We start from the raw sequence: 18,584 nt of genomic DNA, 5'->3' as shown, positions 1-18,584 counted from the left end.
CCCGAGGGCCCAGTAGAACGGAGGTAGCGACGGTGGGTGGGATTGACAGTTACTGGAAAACTCCCCAGCCTCCCTGAGGGTCTCCCTTTTGTCCCCCCGCCCCCCCATTCCTCGGAATTACCCTCTGTTTCCGTCTCCTTGCGTCCCCGCCTAGCTGCTGCCCTTTCTTTTACCCACCCCATTCAAGTAAGACCTTGTTGTGGTAGCATCGGATCAGCGCCTTGCATCTCACCGAGCTCCTGCTTATTTCGTTTGTTCTTCACTGTCGTTGTTTGGTATCCCTGTTTCATCGGTTTAAACTAGGCGCAAAAGCCAATGAACCCAAGTCACAAAGCTAGAGAGCGGCAGGATAATCCTCATACCTCACGCACCCGGCTCCAGATCCTCTGCGCTTTCCCTTGTATAGTATTTGAAACGATTCCTCTCCTTACCAGGTGAGGGCTAGGGCCAGCCATTCATTAAGTAAAGCTATGGAATATATTCACTTCTATGCATTACTGTGCTAGGTGCAGGAGGTTGCACTCTCGTCAAGGGGCGAGGTGAGCGGGCCAGAAATCAACAGGGACAGGTGAGAAAGAGTGAGGAGGAAAGCCTTAATTGCAATAGGGTAACTAGGCTGTGCCTCCCCGAGGAGATGTTACAAGAGCTGAGGCCTGGATGCAAGAAGGATGTAGCCGGTGACAATCCCGGGGCAAGCCAGGGAGCCGCGCCAGGCCCTGAGCTTGGCCCATGTAAGGGACAGAAGGAAGGAAGGCCCGAAAGCGCCAGCATCCCCAGCAGTGGGGAGAATAGTCGGGGTTCGGTCAGAGAATGAGGCAGGGACCAGAGCAGGCAGGCCCCGTAGGCTTTCGAAAGGAGTGTGGACTGTATTTTCTGTGCAGTGGGAAGCCAACAGTTTTAAGGAGAGGAGAGAAATCTAATGTTGGCTGTCCATAGGTGGCTGGTGGAGAATGAATGGGAGACCCGGTAACCGGAAGGGGAGCGGGAGAACCAGTTAGGAGGCTAGTGTAGCATTGAATACTGGTTTCCCGTGGTCGGCAAACTGCGGCTCGCGAGCCACATGTGGCTCTTTGGCCCCTTGAGTGTGGCTCTTCCTAAGCCTTGGGAGTACCCTAATTAAGTTAATAACAATATACCTACCTATATAGTTTAAGTTTTAAAAATGTGGCTCTCAAAAGAAATTTCAGTCGTTGTACTGTTGATATTTGGCTCTGTTGACTGATGAGTTTGCTGACCACGTGTTATTATCCGTGGACAGGGACTGGGACAGATGCATTTGGGATGTATTCTGGAGGTACTGTTGCCAAAACTTGCTGGGGAAGTTGATGGGGAGGTAAGGGGAAAAGAATCATGGGTGACTTTACAATATTTTTGGTCTGAACTACTGAAAATCTTTGTGCTACTGAGGTGGGGAAGACTAAGAAAAGGAACAGGGTCAGGAAGTGTGGGGCTCAGGGGTTCTGTTTTGGCCCGGCCACCGTGGCTCGGGGGTGAGCATTGACCTATGAACCAGGAGGTCACGGTTTGATTCCCAGTTGGCATTTATGCTGGGATTGTGAGCTGGATCCCCAGTGTGGGGCATGCAGGAGGCATCCGATTGATGATTCTCTCTCATTGATGTTTCTGTCTTGCCCCCTTCCTCTCTGAAATCAATAGAAATATATATTTTTTTAGAAAGAGTACTGTTTTCAACATGTTAAGTTTAACATCCAAGTAACAAAGATGTGCAGACTCCTTTAGGTCCCTGGGATGTTCCCAGGAGCTCCATGAGGTTAAAACTATTTTCATTATAACACTAAGCCATTACTTGCTGTTTTTAATTGCTCTGTCATTTGCACTGCAATAGTGGTCAAAGCGCTGATGCCTTAGCACACACAAATCAAGGCAATGGCACCAAACTGGGAGTAGTCATTGTATTCCTTACTGCTACACATTCAGAGTAAAAAATAAATGAAAAATAGAAAATGCCAGTTTCAATGAAGAGTGTGTTTGATGACACAATAAGAATTATATCATTACTAGAGGCCCGGTGCACAGATTTGTGCACCGGTGGGGGGGTCCCTCGGCATGGCCTGTGGGGATCGGGCCATGGCAGGTGGCCGGGGAGGAGCCCGAGCCTGGTGCTGCGCCACTCCCGCTCATCCCGCCCAGCTGCACCTGCCGCGGGCTCGCGCCCAGTCAGTCCCCATCCAGAGAGACTCACACCACCGCAGTGGTGCTCACCAGTGTAGCAGCGCTCCCACTGTGGGAGCGCACTGACCACCAGGGGGCAGCTCCTGTGTTGAATGTCTGCCCCCTGGTGGTCAGTGCACGTCAGCAACCCGGTGAATGGTCGAACGGTCAACCAGTTGCTTAGGCTTTTATATATAAACCGTTGAGCATACTTTTTAAAAAATTTTTTTATTGATCTCAGAGAGGAAGGGAGAGGGAGAAAGATAGAAACATCAATGATGAGAGAAAATCATTGATCGGCTGTCTCCTACACACCCCACACTGGTGATCAAGCCCACAACCAAGGCATATGCTCTGACTGGGAATCTAACTGCAACCTCCTGGTTCATAGGTCTAAGCCCAACCACTGAGCCACACCAGTCAGGCTGAGCATACTTTTTTTAAAGTGTTGATTTTATTTTACTACTAGATGCCTGGTGCACGAAATTTGTGCACTGGGGGGTCGGGAGGCTCCCTCAGCCCGACCTGTGCCCTCTCACAGTCCAGGATCTCTTACTCCTTACTGCCCGCCTGCTTGCTGCTCCCTACCGATCGGCTCGCTGCTCCTTAGGGCTGCCACGGAGGCTCCCGCCACCGCCACTGCACTCGCCAGCTGTGAGCCTGGCTTCTGGCTGAGCAGCACTCCCCCTGTGGGAGCACACTGACCAGGAGGGGGCAGCTCCTACTTTGAGCGTCTGCCCCCTGGTGGTCAGTTCATAGAGACCAGTCATTCCAGTGTATGGTCAATTTGCATATTAGGGTTTTATTATATAGGATAGGATATTGAATGTGAACTGTAAATGAAAAATAAAATTTAAAAAAGAACCAAATAAAATTTTAGATCTGAAAAATTGTATATATATATATATATATATATATATATATATATATATTTAATTCTCACCTGAGGATGTTTTTAAAATTGATTTTTAGAGAAACATCCATGTGACAGAGAAATACCAGTAGGCTGCCTCTGCACCTGCTGACCCACTGGGGCCTAACCTAAACCTAAGTATGTGCCCTAACCTAGAATCCAACAGGAAATCCTTTGGTGTACAGGTTGAGACTCCAACCAACTGAGCCACCTGGCCAGGGCAGATCTGAAAAAAAAACATTTTTAATGTGCCTCCTGTCCCTGGTCGGTGTGGATCAGTAGTTAGAGTGTCCTTCCATGCACCAAAGGGTCATGGGTTTGATTCCAGATGAGGGCGCATACACAGGTTGTGGGTTCCATCCCTGTTGGATTGCTTGGGCAACTGATTGATGTTTCTCTTTCCCTTCCTCTGTCTCTCGAATCAATGAAAAAAATATATCCTTAGAGGAGGACTTAAAAGGAAAAAAAAATGATGGTTTGTTTCAGTGGATAGTGCTTCTGCAGGCGAACTGAAGGGTACCGGGTTGGATTCTGATCAAGGGCACATACCTGGGTTACAGGTTCAATCCGGGACCCTGGTGGGGGATTCAGCAAGAGGCAACCAATGGATGTCTCTCACATTAGTTTCTGTCTTTCTCTCTCCCTTCCACTCTGTAAAAAAAAAAAAAATCAATGCAAAAATGTCCTTAGGTGAGGATTAACCAAAATAAACAAACAAACGAACACCCATCCCCAGTGTGATTACCCCAGTGTGATTATTGACGGAGCATATGAAGTTTTTGTTGAATGAATGGGAAGGGATGGGACTTCACTTTCTAACTGTTTTAGCAACTCTGCAAGCCAGAGGGTTGATTTTTTTAATTTTTATTGATTATTTTAGAGAGAGGAAGGGAATGAGAGAAGCACCAGTGTGTTCCACTTATTATCCTCTCTTTGGTTGCTTCTTGTCTGTGCCCTGACCAGGGATCCAACCCTCAACCTTGCTGTATCAGGAGGAGGTTCTAACCCACTGTGCTGCGGGCTGCCTGTCAGGGCCCCTCAACAACCCCCCTCTGACTGCCCTGACCCCTGCTGTGGGCCGGAGCTCCTCTGCCACAGCAAAGGTTTGGGTTCCGTTCTGTCAGGGCACCTACTTAGGTTTCGGGTTTGATCCCTAGTTGGGGCTGACTGCTGCTCAGGAAGTGACCAAGGACTGTTGAGGTCCGTGTGCTCTAGTCATTCAGCAGAGAGCTGGGGTTCCATTGCTGACATGGCCGACTCCAATCTCCACTACTCCCGGTCCTCCATCGAGGATGACTTCAACTATGGCAGTTGCGTGGCCACCGCCAGCATACACATCCGCATGGGTAGGTTGCCCTCTCCATGGCTCGCCAGGCCTGGCTGCTGTGTGGTCACCCCAGGAGGCAGATTTCCGGGTTCCCAGGGAGAACGCCCTCTGTACCGGACTCCCAGGGAGAGCGGGGTCCCGGAGGGAAAGCACTTCGCTCCACCTCCCCTTGAGGCTCCCAGGCCGGAGCACCCATCCTGTGCAGGGCTCGGAGGGGAGAGCCGCCCCAGGGAGGCCTCCTAGCTGGGTGCTGAGAAAACGAAACTGGAGCCCTTCCTCCTTGAACTCTGTTGTCTTCAGTGTAGAAAGGGGACAGATGAAAGCCTCAGCAGCTGTGCTGGGGCATCTTTCAATGAAGATGTTATTTTTTTTTTGGTGAAAATAAGTTTATTGTGTAATCAATATTGTGTAATCATTGTGATTACACAATAACCTTCATTGAGTTATCTGCTGGGATGTTTGTGCTTTAGGGCATGTGAACACATTTTATTTTATTTGATGCAGCCTCATGTCCCCCTGCCGCTAGTGGCACACAAGCCACACCCACCCGTTCCTGCAGGTCATTACCCGTGAGGGTGTCCTGGCCAATTTGCATATTCCTCTATTATTATACAGGACTAGAGGCCCGGGGCACAAAAATTTGTGCACTCGGGGGGAGGAGGGGTCCCTCAGCCCGGCCTGTGTCCGTCTCGCAGTCTGGGACCCCTCAGGAGATAACGACCTGCTGGCTTAGGCCTGCTCCCGGGTGGCAGAGGGCAGACCCAATCCCTAGGTCCAGCCCCTGGTCGGGCTCAGAGCAGGGCTGATTGGGGAGTTGGGGCGCCACCCCTGTCATGCACAGAGCAGGGCGGATTGGGAGGTTGTGATGCCACCCTCAGTCACGCTCAGGGTAGGGCCGATTCGGGGGTTGGGGCACCACCCCCTGTCACACTCAAGGCAGGGTCGATGGGGAGGTTGCAGCGCCACCCCTGTCACTCACAGAGCAGGGCCCATTATGGGGGTTGGGGCTCCATACCCTGTCACGCACAGAGCAGGGCCAATCAGGGGGTTGAGGAGCTCCCCCCTGTCACTCACAGAGTAGGGCTGATAGGGGAGTTGGGGCACCGCCCCCTGTCACACACAGAGCAGGGCAGATCAGGGGGTTGGGGCGCCGCACCCTGTGACCCTCAGGGCAGGGCCGATGGGGAGGTTATGGCTCTACCCCGTCACACACAGAGCAGGGCCCGTGGGGGCTGGTTGGGGTGCTGCCCTCTATCACCCACAGAGCAGGGCCGATCAGGGGGTTGGGGCGCCGCCACTGTCACACTCAGGGCAGGGCCAATGAGAAGGTTATGGCTCTGCCCTGTCACACACAGAGCAGGGCCCTTGGGGGGGGTGGGTTGGGGCACCGCACCCTGTCACACACAGAGCAGGGCCGATCAGGGGGTTGGGGCGCCTTCCCCTGTCACACAGAGCAGGGCTGATCAGGGGGTTGGGGCGCCTTCCCCTGTCAGGAACAGAGCAGGGCTGATAGGGAGGTTGTGGCCCCACCCCCTGTCACACACAGAGCCGCAGGGCGATCAGGGGGTTTGGGCGCTGCCCCCTGTCACGCTGATCCCAGTGCTGGGAGGCCTCGCAGCTCCGCTGGTCCCGGTGCTGGGAGGCATGTTACCCTTTTACTATATAGGATAGAGGCCTGGTGCACGGATGGGGGCCGGCTGGTTTGCCCTGAAGGGTGTCCTGGATCAGGGTAGGGGTCCCCACTGAAGTGCCTGGCCAGCCTGGGTGAGGGGCTGATGGCTGTTTGCAGCTGGTCACACACCCTTCATGGTGGGGGTCCCCACTGGGGTGCCTGGCCAGTCTGGGTGAGGGGCTAAGGGCTGTTTTCAGGCTGGCAGATGACTGAAGCTCCCAACCGCTCCTTTTTTTTTCGTTTTTCTTTTTTTATTATGGGCCAGCTTTAGCTCTGAGGCTTGGCTCCAGTTCTTAGGCCTCCGCTGCTGAAAGCAGGTATTTGGTTTGTTTGGGTTCTATAATCGAAACACTGTTTCAACTCCAGCTCTGAGATCCTGGCTGGCTGAAAGCAGGTTTCTGGAGTTTTGTTTAGCTTCTATATTTGTAACAATGTTTCAAACTGCAAGCTCAGAGGCCGGCAGCGGCAGGCGGGGAACATTGGAGTCCTCCGTCACTGAAGCAAGCAAGCCTCATGTTCGCCTCAAGCTGCCTGGCTGCCGGCCGCCATCTTCGCTGGCAGTTAATTTGCATATCTCACTGATTAGCCAATGGGAAGGGTAGCGGATGTATGGCTAATTACCATGTTTCTCTTTTATTAGGATTATTCAATCTCAGAATTTCTATATTCAGGTGTCAAATGCTTTCATTCTAAAGAGTAGGAGATTAACCAGAATACTCTTCATTTTAATATTCTGTATGAGGAAATTAGAAGTATGCACAGAACACTTCTACAATTGTCTTGAAGAAAACCACTTGTAAGATTGAGTTGTGAGCTGAACTAGTCTCTTTTTCATAGAAAACTATTTTTACTTAAAAGAGTAACTGACATACTAGGTCATTCACCCTTGGGAATTTGGCAGAGGACCATTTCATTTAGTGCCTAGAGAAAGGAAATTATTTTTTTCACATTTGTGTAAATGAAAAATTTCTGTGTTGGTTATAGGAATAAGAAGCCAGTCAATTACTCACAGTTTGAGAACTCTGAAAGTGATGGTACGTAGAGATTATTATTTTGTTTAAAGTTTTGGAAGTTTATTTCCTCATAAATGTATAAATGTGTGTGTGTGTATATATATATATATAAAACCCAATTGCATATGAGCTTGGTCTGGGAAAGTAATTTTCTAAGCATAATTTTCTAAATGAGAGGGCCAGGTAAAGTAGTTCTTTAGGTCAAAACTGCTGCAAGTGCCTGTTTCTCAAAGTGAGGTTTGACTCTTCACTTTGGAGGAGAGACTGCTTTTTTTTGAGACACTGCATTTTTTTTTTTTGACACAAATGTGTTACAAAATGTGATGGGAAATTCCTGTTAATTGTACAATAAAACAAGACCTTGAAGAAAGGTTAGGCTTAAGCTATACCCTATTTATTTATCTCTCCTATTAAGGGAATTTTTAGTCATAACACAGACACAGACAACAGTGAACAGTGTGGTGATAGCCAGAGGGGAAGAGAGGTGGGGGCTAGGTGGAAGTGGGTAAAGTGGGGGGAAATGGGGATGCGAAGAAACTGCTTGGGGCGATGGGCACACGATGCAGTGTGCAGGTGATGTTTTATTGAGCTATCCATTTAAAACCTGTATGGTTTTGTGAACCAGTGTCATCCCAATAAATTTAATTAATAAAAAGTGTTTGATAAAGATGGGGTTAGACTACATTATACTTTGAAGCAGGTTTTGTATTTCTCAGACCATAAGAGATTTTTGTGAATCAAATACTTAATAACTCTGAGGTTTGAAGGAATCTGTGTTTTGGCGTTTGTTTTTTTGTCTTGGGCATAGCCTTAAATAGGTCTAAGACTTAGGAGAAAATAATTCAGAATAATACTAGAGGCCGGTGCATGAAATTCGTGCATGGGTAGGGCCCCTGGGCCTGGCCGGCGATCAGAGCTGGTTGGGGCCTTTCAGCTGCTGGCGGGCGGGGGCCTCCCTTCCCCAGCTGCTGGCTGCTGGCCAAGGCCTTCCTTCATTCCGTACCGCCCTCTGGTGATCAGCACACGTCATAGCGAGCGATCAGTCTCCCAGTTGAACTCCCTAGGGGATACTTTGCATATTAGCCTTTTATATCTATAATGTAAAATCCAAGTGACCAGAATGGTGGAACAACCAGTCACTATGGTGCACACTGTGGCAGCCAACCGGCCTGATGGGGGGTCCCGATCAGTCCCCCTGCAACCTTCCACGGCCCCTCCCCTCGGCCAGCCCTGCCCCGATTTGGCCCCCATCGGGCCGGCCAGCTGGACCTCACCCGTGCAGGAATTCGTGCACCAGGCCTCTAGTATATAGGTAATTTGTAGCTTTTTATCACTCTCATCTATCTAACACCAAATATTTATAAATTGCTGGTTGTGTTCCAGACATTATGGGATAGGTGTGGGGGCAAGTCACAAGTTATTATATTCCTACATGAGGAAGCATAATACATATAGCATATATTAATAAATACTAAGGTATATTATTAAGACTACATGTACCCTGAAAGTATGCATGTGTCATGTGTAAGTTTAAGAGCTATAGCAGCAGTTTTATGTTGAGTGCAACAGAGATATACTAGCTTTTTAGTGAATTGGTTTTTGATAGATTGACATTTTTGATAAATTGATTAAGTTCACTAAAACAAAATTAAACATGAGTGAGAATAAAGACAAATAATATGCCAACAATATTTTTTAAATTGTAGAAATTAAATAATTTGCTTAACCTTATAACTTGAACACACACTATAATGAATTTCAACTGCTAAGAAAATAATTTTATTTATTTCTTACTTAGAAAAAGTAATTTTATATATTCTTTTATTTTTAATTCACACATAGTAGATGATGATGATTTTGTTTCTGCAACTGGACCTTTAAATAAGAAATCCAGAACACCAAACGAATTAAAACTAGAAAAACCAAAACCCAAATTGAAGAATCTCCAGAAAGAAGACATCCCATTACAAGAGAAAACTCCTAAAAAAAGGTGAGAGGTAAGACAGGCAGTAAATGTACAACTTTAGTTTAAAAGAGAAACAGATGAAACAAGCCAGTCAGAGAAAGATAAATATCACATGATCTCACTCATTTGTGGAATATAATGATCAACATAAACTGATGAACAAACATAGAATCACAGACATAGAAGCATCAAACAGACTGTCCAACCTATGAGGGAAGGCGGGTGTGAGGGCGTAAGAGATCAACCAAAGGACTTGTATACGTGCACATGAGCATAAGCAATGGACACAGATGAGGGGAGGGTGAGGGCATGTGCTGGGGGTGGGAGCATCCGGAAAGAGATCAATGGGGGAAAAGGAGACTCATGTAATACTTTAAGCAATAAAGAATTTAAGTTTTAAAAAAAGAGAAACAGATTCGAACTCTTGGTTTAAACAAGAGCTTGAGCAGAGTCATAGGTATGATTTTATTTAGTGCCTGTAGGAGAACAGGATTGTACTATTAATCCCCTTCTGGCTTTCTGACTTAAAAAAGAAATTCACAGCCCTGGCTCAGTGACTTATTTGGTTGAAATGTCATCACATACCCCAAAAGGTTGCAGGTTCAAATCCCAGTTCCCCATCAGGGCACATACCTAGTTTGTGGGTTTGATCCTGGGTCAGGGCACATAAGGGAGGCAACCAATTGATGTTTCCCATTCACATCAATGTTTCTCTCTCTCTCTCTCTCTCTCTCTCTCTCTCAATCAATAAAGCATATCCTCAGGTGAGGATTTTTAAAAAAACTTTTTAAAAAGAAATTCACAAGTATGTAAGCAAATATCCATTTAATTATTAAGGTAATCATACTTACAAAGTTTGGTGGTTATAGCTTACTTTTATAGGACCTTGTACCTGTCTCTGAAGCCTTCAAGTCTTACTAGACTACTTTGTTAAAAATTATATTTGTAAGGACAGTTTTATAAAATTTATAAAAACAGTTTTCACCAGATAAAAGATATTTTCTCTTTATATTGTTAAGACTTGTTCAGCAGTGAGAAAATCCTACAGTTTCTGTAGTATTTCTGGAATTCCATTAGTTCAGCGGTTCTCAACCTGTGGGTCTCGACCCCTTTGGCAGTCAAACGACCCTTTCACAGGGGTCGCCTAAGACCACCCTGCATATCAGATATTTACATTATGATTCATACAGTAGCAACATTATAGTTATGAAGTAGCAACGAAAATAATTTTATGGTTGGGTCACAACATGAGGAACTGTATTTAAAGGGCCAGAAGGTTGAGAACCACTGCATTAGTTAATACGAGAGAGTGAGGGAAGTCTTGAGGGGCTCAAAACATGTTGTATGGAGAGTAGAAGGCCAGAAGAGGAATATTAACACATGAAAAATGGGGCATGTGATGGTTTATTGTTGCAAGTATGAGAAAAGTTAATTATCAAAGAGAAATGTAGCCCATGTCATTCTCTTTCTCTTTTTCTCTCTCTCAATTTTGTTTTGTTTCTATTTTTTGAGCTTCTTGGACTACATGTTAAATATAGTGAAAAAAGCAACCCACAAATGGGAGACAAGATCATATAATTGATGAGGGACTTGTATCCAGAATATTTAAAGAACTCTTACAACTCAACAATAAAAAGACTAATAATACAGTTTAAACAGTGGGCAAAACATTTGAGTAGACATTTTTCCAAAAAATATACAGAAATGACCAATAAGCACATGAAAAGATGCTCGCTCAACATCCTTAGTCATCAGGGAAATGCAAATCAAAACGACAGTGAGATAATACTTCACACCCATTAGAATGGCCATAATAAAAAAGACAGACAATACCAAATGTTAAGGAGGTTGTAGAGAAATTAGAACGCTCATACATTGCTGCTGGGAATATAAAATGGTACACCTACATTGGAAGACAGAGTAACAGTTTCCCAAAATGTTAAACACAGAGTTATTACATGACCCAGCCTAGGCATATACACAAGATAAATGAAAACCTATGACTATACAAAAACCTATACCTGAATGTAGAAGCATTATTCAGAATAGCCAAAAAAATAGAAGCAATCCAAATGTTTATTAACTGATGAAAAGATAATGTGGTATATTCATATAGTGGGACACTGTTTTGCAACAACAACAAAAATGAAGTATTGATATATTGTATATTGTAGCATGGATGAACCTTGAAAACATTATGCTGATGAAAAGAAACCAGGTACAAAAGACCACATATTTTATGATTCCGTTAATACAAAGTGTGCAGAATAGACAAGTCCAGAAGAACAAAAAGTAGATTAGTGGTTGCCAGATGCTGGGTAGAGGTAAATGGGGTATAAATGCTAATGTATACAGGGTTTCTTTTTTGGGGTGATAAAAAAGTTGTGATGGTTTCACAACTGTAAATACACTAAAAACTGCTGAATTGTACACTTTAAAAGTATGAATTGTATGCTATGTGAATTACATCTCAATAAAGTTGCTATTTAAAAAAATAATAAATCCTTCAAGTTACACTCCAGATTTTCCTCCTTCATGCATTTTCCTTATCTCTTTTTGATTTCTCTTCCTTTTACATACCATAGCACTTTTCACCATCTTGAATAGGAGACATAATAATCTGCTTATGTGGGATAATTTATAAGTATGTCTTATTTCCCAACCCTCATTAATTGCAGACTCCTTGATGGTACAGCAAACCCTTGATTTTTCAGACCTCAATGTAACAAAATTTCTGATCTGTATATGTCATATGTGCAAATGAACACTTTGTTTAGTTTTAAAATGCTTTTAACCAAGATTTACTCATAATTAAAATAACAGGTTAATTTTTGTTATTAATTCACTGTTATTTTTAATAAATTTTAGTGAATAGGCCATATGTTGGACAAAACTGTAGTAATTTCACCGACATAAATAAATACTACATATTTACAACTATAGTCTACATATTTAAATCTAGAGTCACCACTTGTAAACAGTGTTCGGGGAATGATTAGCACATGATCACATGGTATTTCTCGAGGTAATTGGTTCTATTGTCGCAGGGTGTGACTTGCTGCAGCAGTTTAAATGTGTGCAGGCTGACGTTCCCATATGTGCTAAGCCACACCCCAGCCATGTACATTTGTTTACTCACATGACTGGTGAGTGCACACATTTACTAGACCTATCCAGTACAAACTTAACAGTAAATGTACAAAATACTTTTCTTTGAAATTAAACTTTTCACACATTCTTAATTTTAATTACACAAACATGTCTACCTAAGTAAAAACAGGTAAACTGATTTGTCAATTTTTAACATACTCATGCAGAAAACCTACTTCCTATCTAATAAAAGAGAAAAATGGTAATTGGCGTACAACGATACCCTTTTCATTGGCTAATCAGGGCTATATGCAAATTAACTGCCAACTATGATTGGCAGTTAACTGACAATTAAGATTGGCAGTTAACTGCCAACAAGATGGCGGCTAATTTGCATATGTAGGCACAATGCAGGGAGGCGAAAGGGAAAGCAGGAAGAAGCCCCCTGCCACTGACAGTGATCGGAAACCCAGGGGGGAGCTAAGAGCTGGGGGGCAGGGCAAAGGCGGCCCTGGGGCCGCCTTTGCCCTGCCCCCCAGCCATGATTGGAGAATCAGGCGCCTTTGCCGCCCTGGCCAGTGATAGCAGGAAGTAGGGGTGGAGCCAGCGATGGGAGCTGGGCACAGTCGAAGCTGGCAGTCCCGGGAGCTAGGGGTCCCTTGCCTGGGCCTAAAGCGGAGCCCACGATCGCGGGGCCGCTGTAGCTGCGGGTCCCCGCTGCCCGGGCCGGACACCTAGGACAGAGGTGTTAGGCCTGGTCAGGGGCAGAGCCTGCAACCGCGGGGAGGTGGGGGTCCCCTGCCCAGGCCTGACACCTCTGCCGGAGGCCTCAGGCCTGGTCAAGGGGCTGATCCGGTGATTGGTGATCGGAGGGTGATGAGGGTCAACTCCTCTGGCTGAGGCATCAGGCCTGGGCGGGGGGCTGAGCCGGGGATTGGGGGGATATGATGGTCCCCTTGCCCAGGCCTGAAGCCTGGGTCATGGCTGGCTAATCAGGCTTGGGCGGGGGGTGGAGCAAGCGATCAGAGGGAGATGGGGGTCCCCTGCCCAGGCATGATTCCTGGGCCAGAGGCCTCAGGCCTGGGCGGGGGCCAGAGCCAGTGATCGGGGGGAGATGGGGGTCCCCTGTCCAAGCCTGACACCTCTGGCGGAGGCGTCAGGCCTGGGCAAGGGGCCGATCAGGCGATCGGAGGGTGATGGGGGTCTATGCCTCTGGCGGAGGCGTCAGGCCTGGGCAAGGGGCCGATCCTGCGATTGGAGGGTGATGGGGGTCAACGCCTGAGAGCTCCCAGTATGTGAGATGGGGCAGGCTGGGCTGAGGGACACTCCCCTCCCCACACACACCCAGTGCACGCATTTCGTGCACCGGGCCCCTAGTTATTGTATAACGGACTTTCAGCTTTAATGGACACCCCCTCACCCGAATTAGTCCATTATATCAAGGTGTTACTGTACTTTTGTATCCTATCTAGTGCAGTACCTCATACACAGTAAGTACTTGGTGAAATATTTGTTAAAATCTAGATTGGGAGGAACAAATTAAATATGTTTACATTAAATATAAGACCTAAAAGAGCTGTCTAAGGAGGTGTGGGTGAGGTCATGGAAGATTTTTAAGTGGAAATTATGTTTGAGCCAAGTCTTTATTTTGTGTTGAGCAGGTGCTTCCCACCTGAGTGGAACTAGTAGAAAGGACAGACAGTAAAAGGAAATAATAAGTGTAACAGCACATGCTGCTCCTATTTCAAATCTCTTCTGATAGTTATAAAATGACATTGCGGGAAAACTAAAATGGCGGCATAGGTAAACACCAGGAAATTGCTGCCTCCCACAACAACTTCAAAAATACAATGAAAAGACAAAACGGACATCATCCAGAACTACAGGAAGGCTGCCTGAGTGTAAATTCTACAACTAGAAGAAAAGAGAAAAGCACACTGAGACTCAGAGGAGCTGCGGAAGTAAAGTGCAAAGGTACGGAGGCTCGAGCGCGTGCAGAAAGGGGCTGGTACCTGAGGACGCAGCTGTCTTTTTTAATCAGGAGGGAGTCACAAGCTCCCGACTGCTCTGAACTCTGGCTCCGGGAAGTCTCTGGGGACCCAGGACTCATACGGGGAGAAACTGGACTGTCTGGCAGCAGGCAGAACTCTGAACTTGAGGGCGGCTTTCCCTCAGAGGTGCTTGCAGCAATTATCGGGACACTGAGACGCGCAGCTCCTTAGGGCAGGGCTGAGGACCAGCCATAGCTGCTTGCTCTGCCCTTTGATTCCCTGAGGCCCCGCCCCACTCAGGCTGCCGCAGAGGCTTTTGCATATGAATGCCCTGGCCCTTTGCAACCTGAAAATTACCTAACAAACGGCAGCTGGGCCAGACAGACCCAGAACTTCCAAGTGAAGGCCCAAGGCCCCACAGCAGCTTGCATTGCTTCACAGCTGGGCCTCATCAGGGTACCTCCAAACTCCAAAAAAGGAAGGGGAATCTGCAGTTCTTTTCATAGCTCCTGCTGGGTAACCTAAGGCAGAGGCTAAATTAGCACCTCCTTAGATCCAAGAGCCAGTGTACCCAGTGGTCAGAGGGGGACCATCCTGATTACAACTCCTCAGATCCATAAGAGACACACTCAGGGCACAGACTCAGTGAGCACCAAAGCCCCACTGAAGCAAGTCTTGCCCCAGAAGGGTGTCTTCAGCACAGAAGTTCTACCACTGCAGCCACAGCCGATTCTCACAGCCAATTGGCCTGGAGGTCAATTCCTCCAGTGATCCTACAACAATGAAGGCATAACTACAACAAGACTGTGCACAAAGCCCACAAGGGGGTGCACCAAGAGTGTCCACCTCAGGTAATTGGGGAGGCTGAGCCACTGGGCCCTACAGGACACCTAGCACACAAAACCACTCTACCAACACAGGGAAGCATAAAAAATGTGGAGACAAAGAAACAGGTCACAAATGACAGAAATGGAGGAAAGCAAACGACTGGATATAGAGTTCAAAACCATGTTTATAAGGTTTTTCAAGAATTTTATGGAAACCGCCGATAAATTTAGTGAGACCCTGGAGGATATGAAAAAAGACCAACTAGAAATTAAGCATACACTGACTGAAATAAAGAATAATATACAGAGATCCAACAGCAGACAAGAGGATCCCAAGAATCAAGTCAAAGATTTGAAATATGAAGAAACAAAAAAGACCCAACCGAAAAAGAAAAAAGAAAAAAGATTCCAAAAATATGAAGATAGTGTAAGGAGCCTCTGGGACAACTTCAAGCGTACCAACATCAGAATTATAGGGGTACCAGAAGAAGAGAGAGGGCAAGATATTGAAAACCTACTTGAAGAAATAATGACAGAAAACTTCCCCTACCTGGTGAAAGAAATAGACTTACAGGTCCAGGAAGCCCAGAGAACCCCAAACAAAAGGAACCCAAAGAGGACCACACCAAGACACATCATAATTAAAATGCCAAGAGCAAACGACAAAGAGAGAATCTTAAAAGCAGCAAGAGAAAGAAAGTCAGTTACCTACAAGGGAATACCCATACGACTGTCAGCTGATTTCTCAACAGAAACTTTGCAGGCCAGAAGGGAGTGGCAAGAAATATTCAAAGTGATGAATACCAAGAACCTACAATCAAGATTACTTTATCCAGCAAAGCTATCATTCAGAATTGAAGGTCAGATAAAGAGCTTCACAGGTAAGGAAAAGCTAAAGGAGTTCATCGCCACCAAACCAGCATTATATGAAATGCTGAAAGGTATTCTTTAAGAAGAGGAAGAAGAAAAAGGAACTCTTACCATTTGCCACAGCATGGATGGAACTGGAGAGCGGATAAATACCACATGATCTCACTCATTTGTGGAATATAATGAACAACATAAACTGATGAACAAGGACTGATCCAGAGACGGAGAGGCATTGATTGGACTGTCAGACCTGGGAGGGAAGGTAGGGGAGGGTGGGGGTAAGGGGGAAAGATCAACCAAAGGACTTATATTCAAGCATATAGGCCTAACCAATGGACATGGAAAACGGGGGGGTGAGGGCATGAGCGGGGGGGTGGCGGGGTAGGGGGCAACGTGGGGATAAGGACACATATGTAATATCTTAATCAATAAAAAATATATTTAAAAAAAAAGACATTGCGACATTTTAGAAGTCATCCTTAGAGGTCGATTATGGTCGTGATTATTGTTTAAAAACATTTTTGTAAGGTTAGCCACTCTTTAATAGTAATTCAGGAAAATCAAATTTTTCTGTTTGAGATCAATAATTTTAAAAACTGATTTTTATTTTTGTGTCTACTCTAGGATGGCTTTAGATGACAAACTCTACCAGAGAGACTTACAAGTCGCACTGGCATTATCAGCAAAGGAACTTCCAATAGTCACCATTGATGTGGAGGGGTCTCAAGGTGAAAGTAACTTTATTTTCTATATATTTAACTTCTATAAGGTTCTTATTGCTTTGTAATCATTTCTTTGAATGAGCCTTCACAGAGAAAACAATAAATTTCAATACTTTGGACTATAAATAGTGCAATTTGCAGAGGGTATAATTGGGTTCAATTGTTTATTCTGTTGCATAAATCTCATAATACTAGTACATACCTCTCTGCTTAACACTCAAAGTAAACTCGACAACATGGACTATGCACCAATGTTCAAATTACATCTTTGTATACAGTGAAAATTTCTTTTTTTGATCAAATGAATTGATCTATACAATCATAACAATCTACCTTTCTCTCAAAATTCAAATTAGTTAAACATGACCTAATTATGGTAATTTTTATTATTTATTATTAGTTTAGAAAGCTCAGTAGACTTAAAGGATCTATGATTTCTGGATTTCTCTGGAGTTTTCTTTGATTTTTCTGGCAACTGCAGCAGGTGGCAATATTGATATTCTGGAGAGGCATAAGTCATTATTGCTGGATGAGACATTCAAACTTTTAAAATAATTTTGGATTGCCCTACTTGGTTTGGCTCAGTGGATAGAGCATCAGCCTGCAGACCAAGGGATCCCGGGTTCGATACAGTCAAGGGCACATGCCCCAGTTGCAGGCTTGATTCCCAGTAGGGAACGTGCAGGAGACAGCCAATCAGTGATTCTCTCTCATCATTGATATTTCTCTCTCTCCCTTCCTCTCTGAAATCAATAAAAATATATTTTTTAAAAATGATTTTGGATTAAATTGTTTTGGCTTAAATTCCTTTATGTTGGAGGATATTTTTAGCCTATTAGCTTATGTAGGGTATAGGTTTTTAATCACTATTGTTTTCTATTTGAAAATAAATGAGACAGTGTTGATTAGAGGGCCTTTTAGTAATCAAGAATCAAAGAAACTTAAAACATTAATTGTCATATATCTAAAATTGAGAAAGTGAAATTCATCTCTGTATAGCAGGTATTCCTTAGAAGTAACACTTCTCATAGAATAACATACTTTATAGCACTGCAGTTTAACAGCACCAATTATCATGACTTAAAGTTCTCTTAAAATACTTGAGATCATTTTAAGGTTATTATAATGACTGAAGAATCTTTATGCTAGTGAAAGCATGGATATGCCTACACAGAAATAATAGTTAATATAGTTAATATTTATTGACTGTTTCCTATGTACTGGGCATTACAACAAGCAATTTTCATATGTGGTTGACATTTAATCCCACACAATAACCTCATTTAATTCCCACACTATTTAAAAAAATTTGTTTAATCCTCACCTGAAGACACTCTCCATTGATTTTTAGAGAGAGTGGAAGAGAGAAGGAAAGACAGAGAAAAACATCTATGTGAGAGAAACACATCGACTGGTTGCCTCCTGCATGGGCCCTGATTAGGGCCTAGGCCCGGGAGGACCCTGCAACCAAGTACATGCCCTTGACTGGAAACGAACCCGAGACCCTTTGGTCCACAGGCTGATGCTCTGTCTACTGAGCCAAACCGGCCAGGGCAATTGCCACACTATTTTTATCTCCATATTATAGATGAGGAAATTAAGTCTTAGAGAGGATAAGCAACTTTCCCCTGGTCATATAGCCAGTTTAATTAGTAGAGCCTGACTTTGAACTTAAGTCTGATTAACTCTGATTTCAGAGCCCCAAACTCCTAACACTATGCCTGCCTCTCCAAGTAAAGTGCTAGTCTGAGTTTGGATCATTTATATGTATCTGGATGCTATTACATTTAGCACTAATCTTCCTACTTCTAGACATTGGTTGATTAAGGTACATCTTTTTTTCTTACCTCTTCCTTATATTTAGGCAGTGAAAAACATGACAATAGTGAAAGAGAAACAATGGATAAGTCTCCCCATATCTCCAATTGCAGTGTAGCCAGTGATTATTTAGGTAAGTTTTTTTTATAGTAATAATATTTGTTTATTACAACAATGCTATTTTTCTACCTTGTGTTTTAATT

General features: G+C 44.7%; 1 protein-coding gene across 8 annotated transcripts in view; it reads left to right on the top strand.

Annotated features, from left to right (window-relative positions):
• RAD51AP1 (RAD51 associated protein 1) overlaps window positions 1–18,584 on the top strand; it is a 51,444-nt gene that overhangs the window by 197 nt on the left and 32,663 nt on the right. For 7 of the 8 annotated variants that reach the window (XM_059683829.1, XM_059683826.1, XM_059683827.1 and 4 more), the window contains exons 2-5: window positions 7,069–7,118; window positions 8,940–9,087; window positions 16,466–16,569; window positions 18,428–18,514. In XM_059683829.1, the coding sequence (XP_059539812.1) occupies window positions 7,069–7,118; window positions 8,940–9,087; window positions 16,466–16,569; window positions 18,428–18,514 (389 nt within the window). The remainder of the gene's footprint in view (window positions 1–7,068; window positions 7,119–8,939; window positions 9,088–16,465; window positions 16,570–18,427; window positions 18,515–18,584) is intronic. The other variant, XM_059683825.1, reaches the window with a different exon arrangement.

The sequence above is a fragment of the Myotis daubentonii genome, chromosome 2 (genome assembly GCF_963259705.1).
Source record: "Myotis daubentonii chromosome 2, mMyoDau2.1, whole genome shotgun sequence".
Classification (NCBI taxonomy): Eukaryota; Metazoa; Chordata; class Mammalia; order Chiroptera; family Vespertilionidae; genus Myotis; species Myotis daubentonii.
Note: the sequence above shows the minus strand (reverse complement) of the source record. Positions and strands in the feature narration are given on the sequence as shown.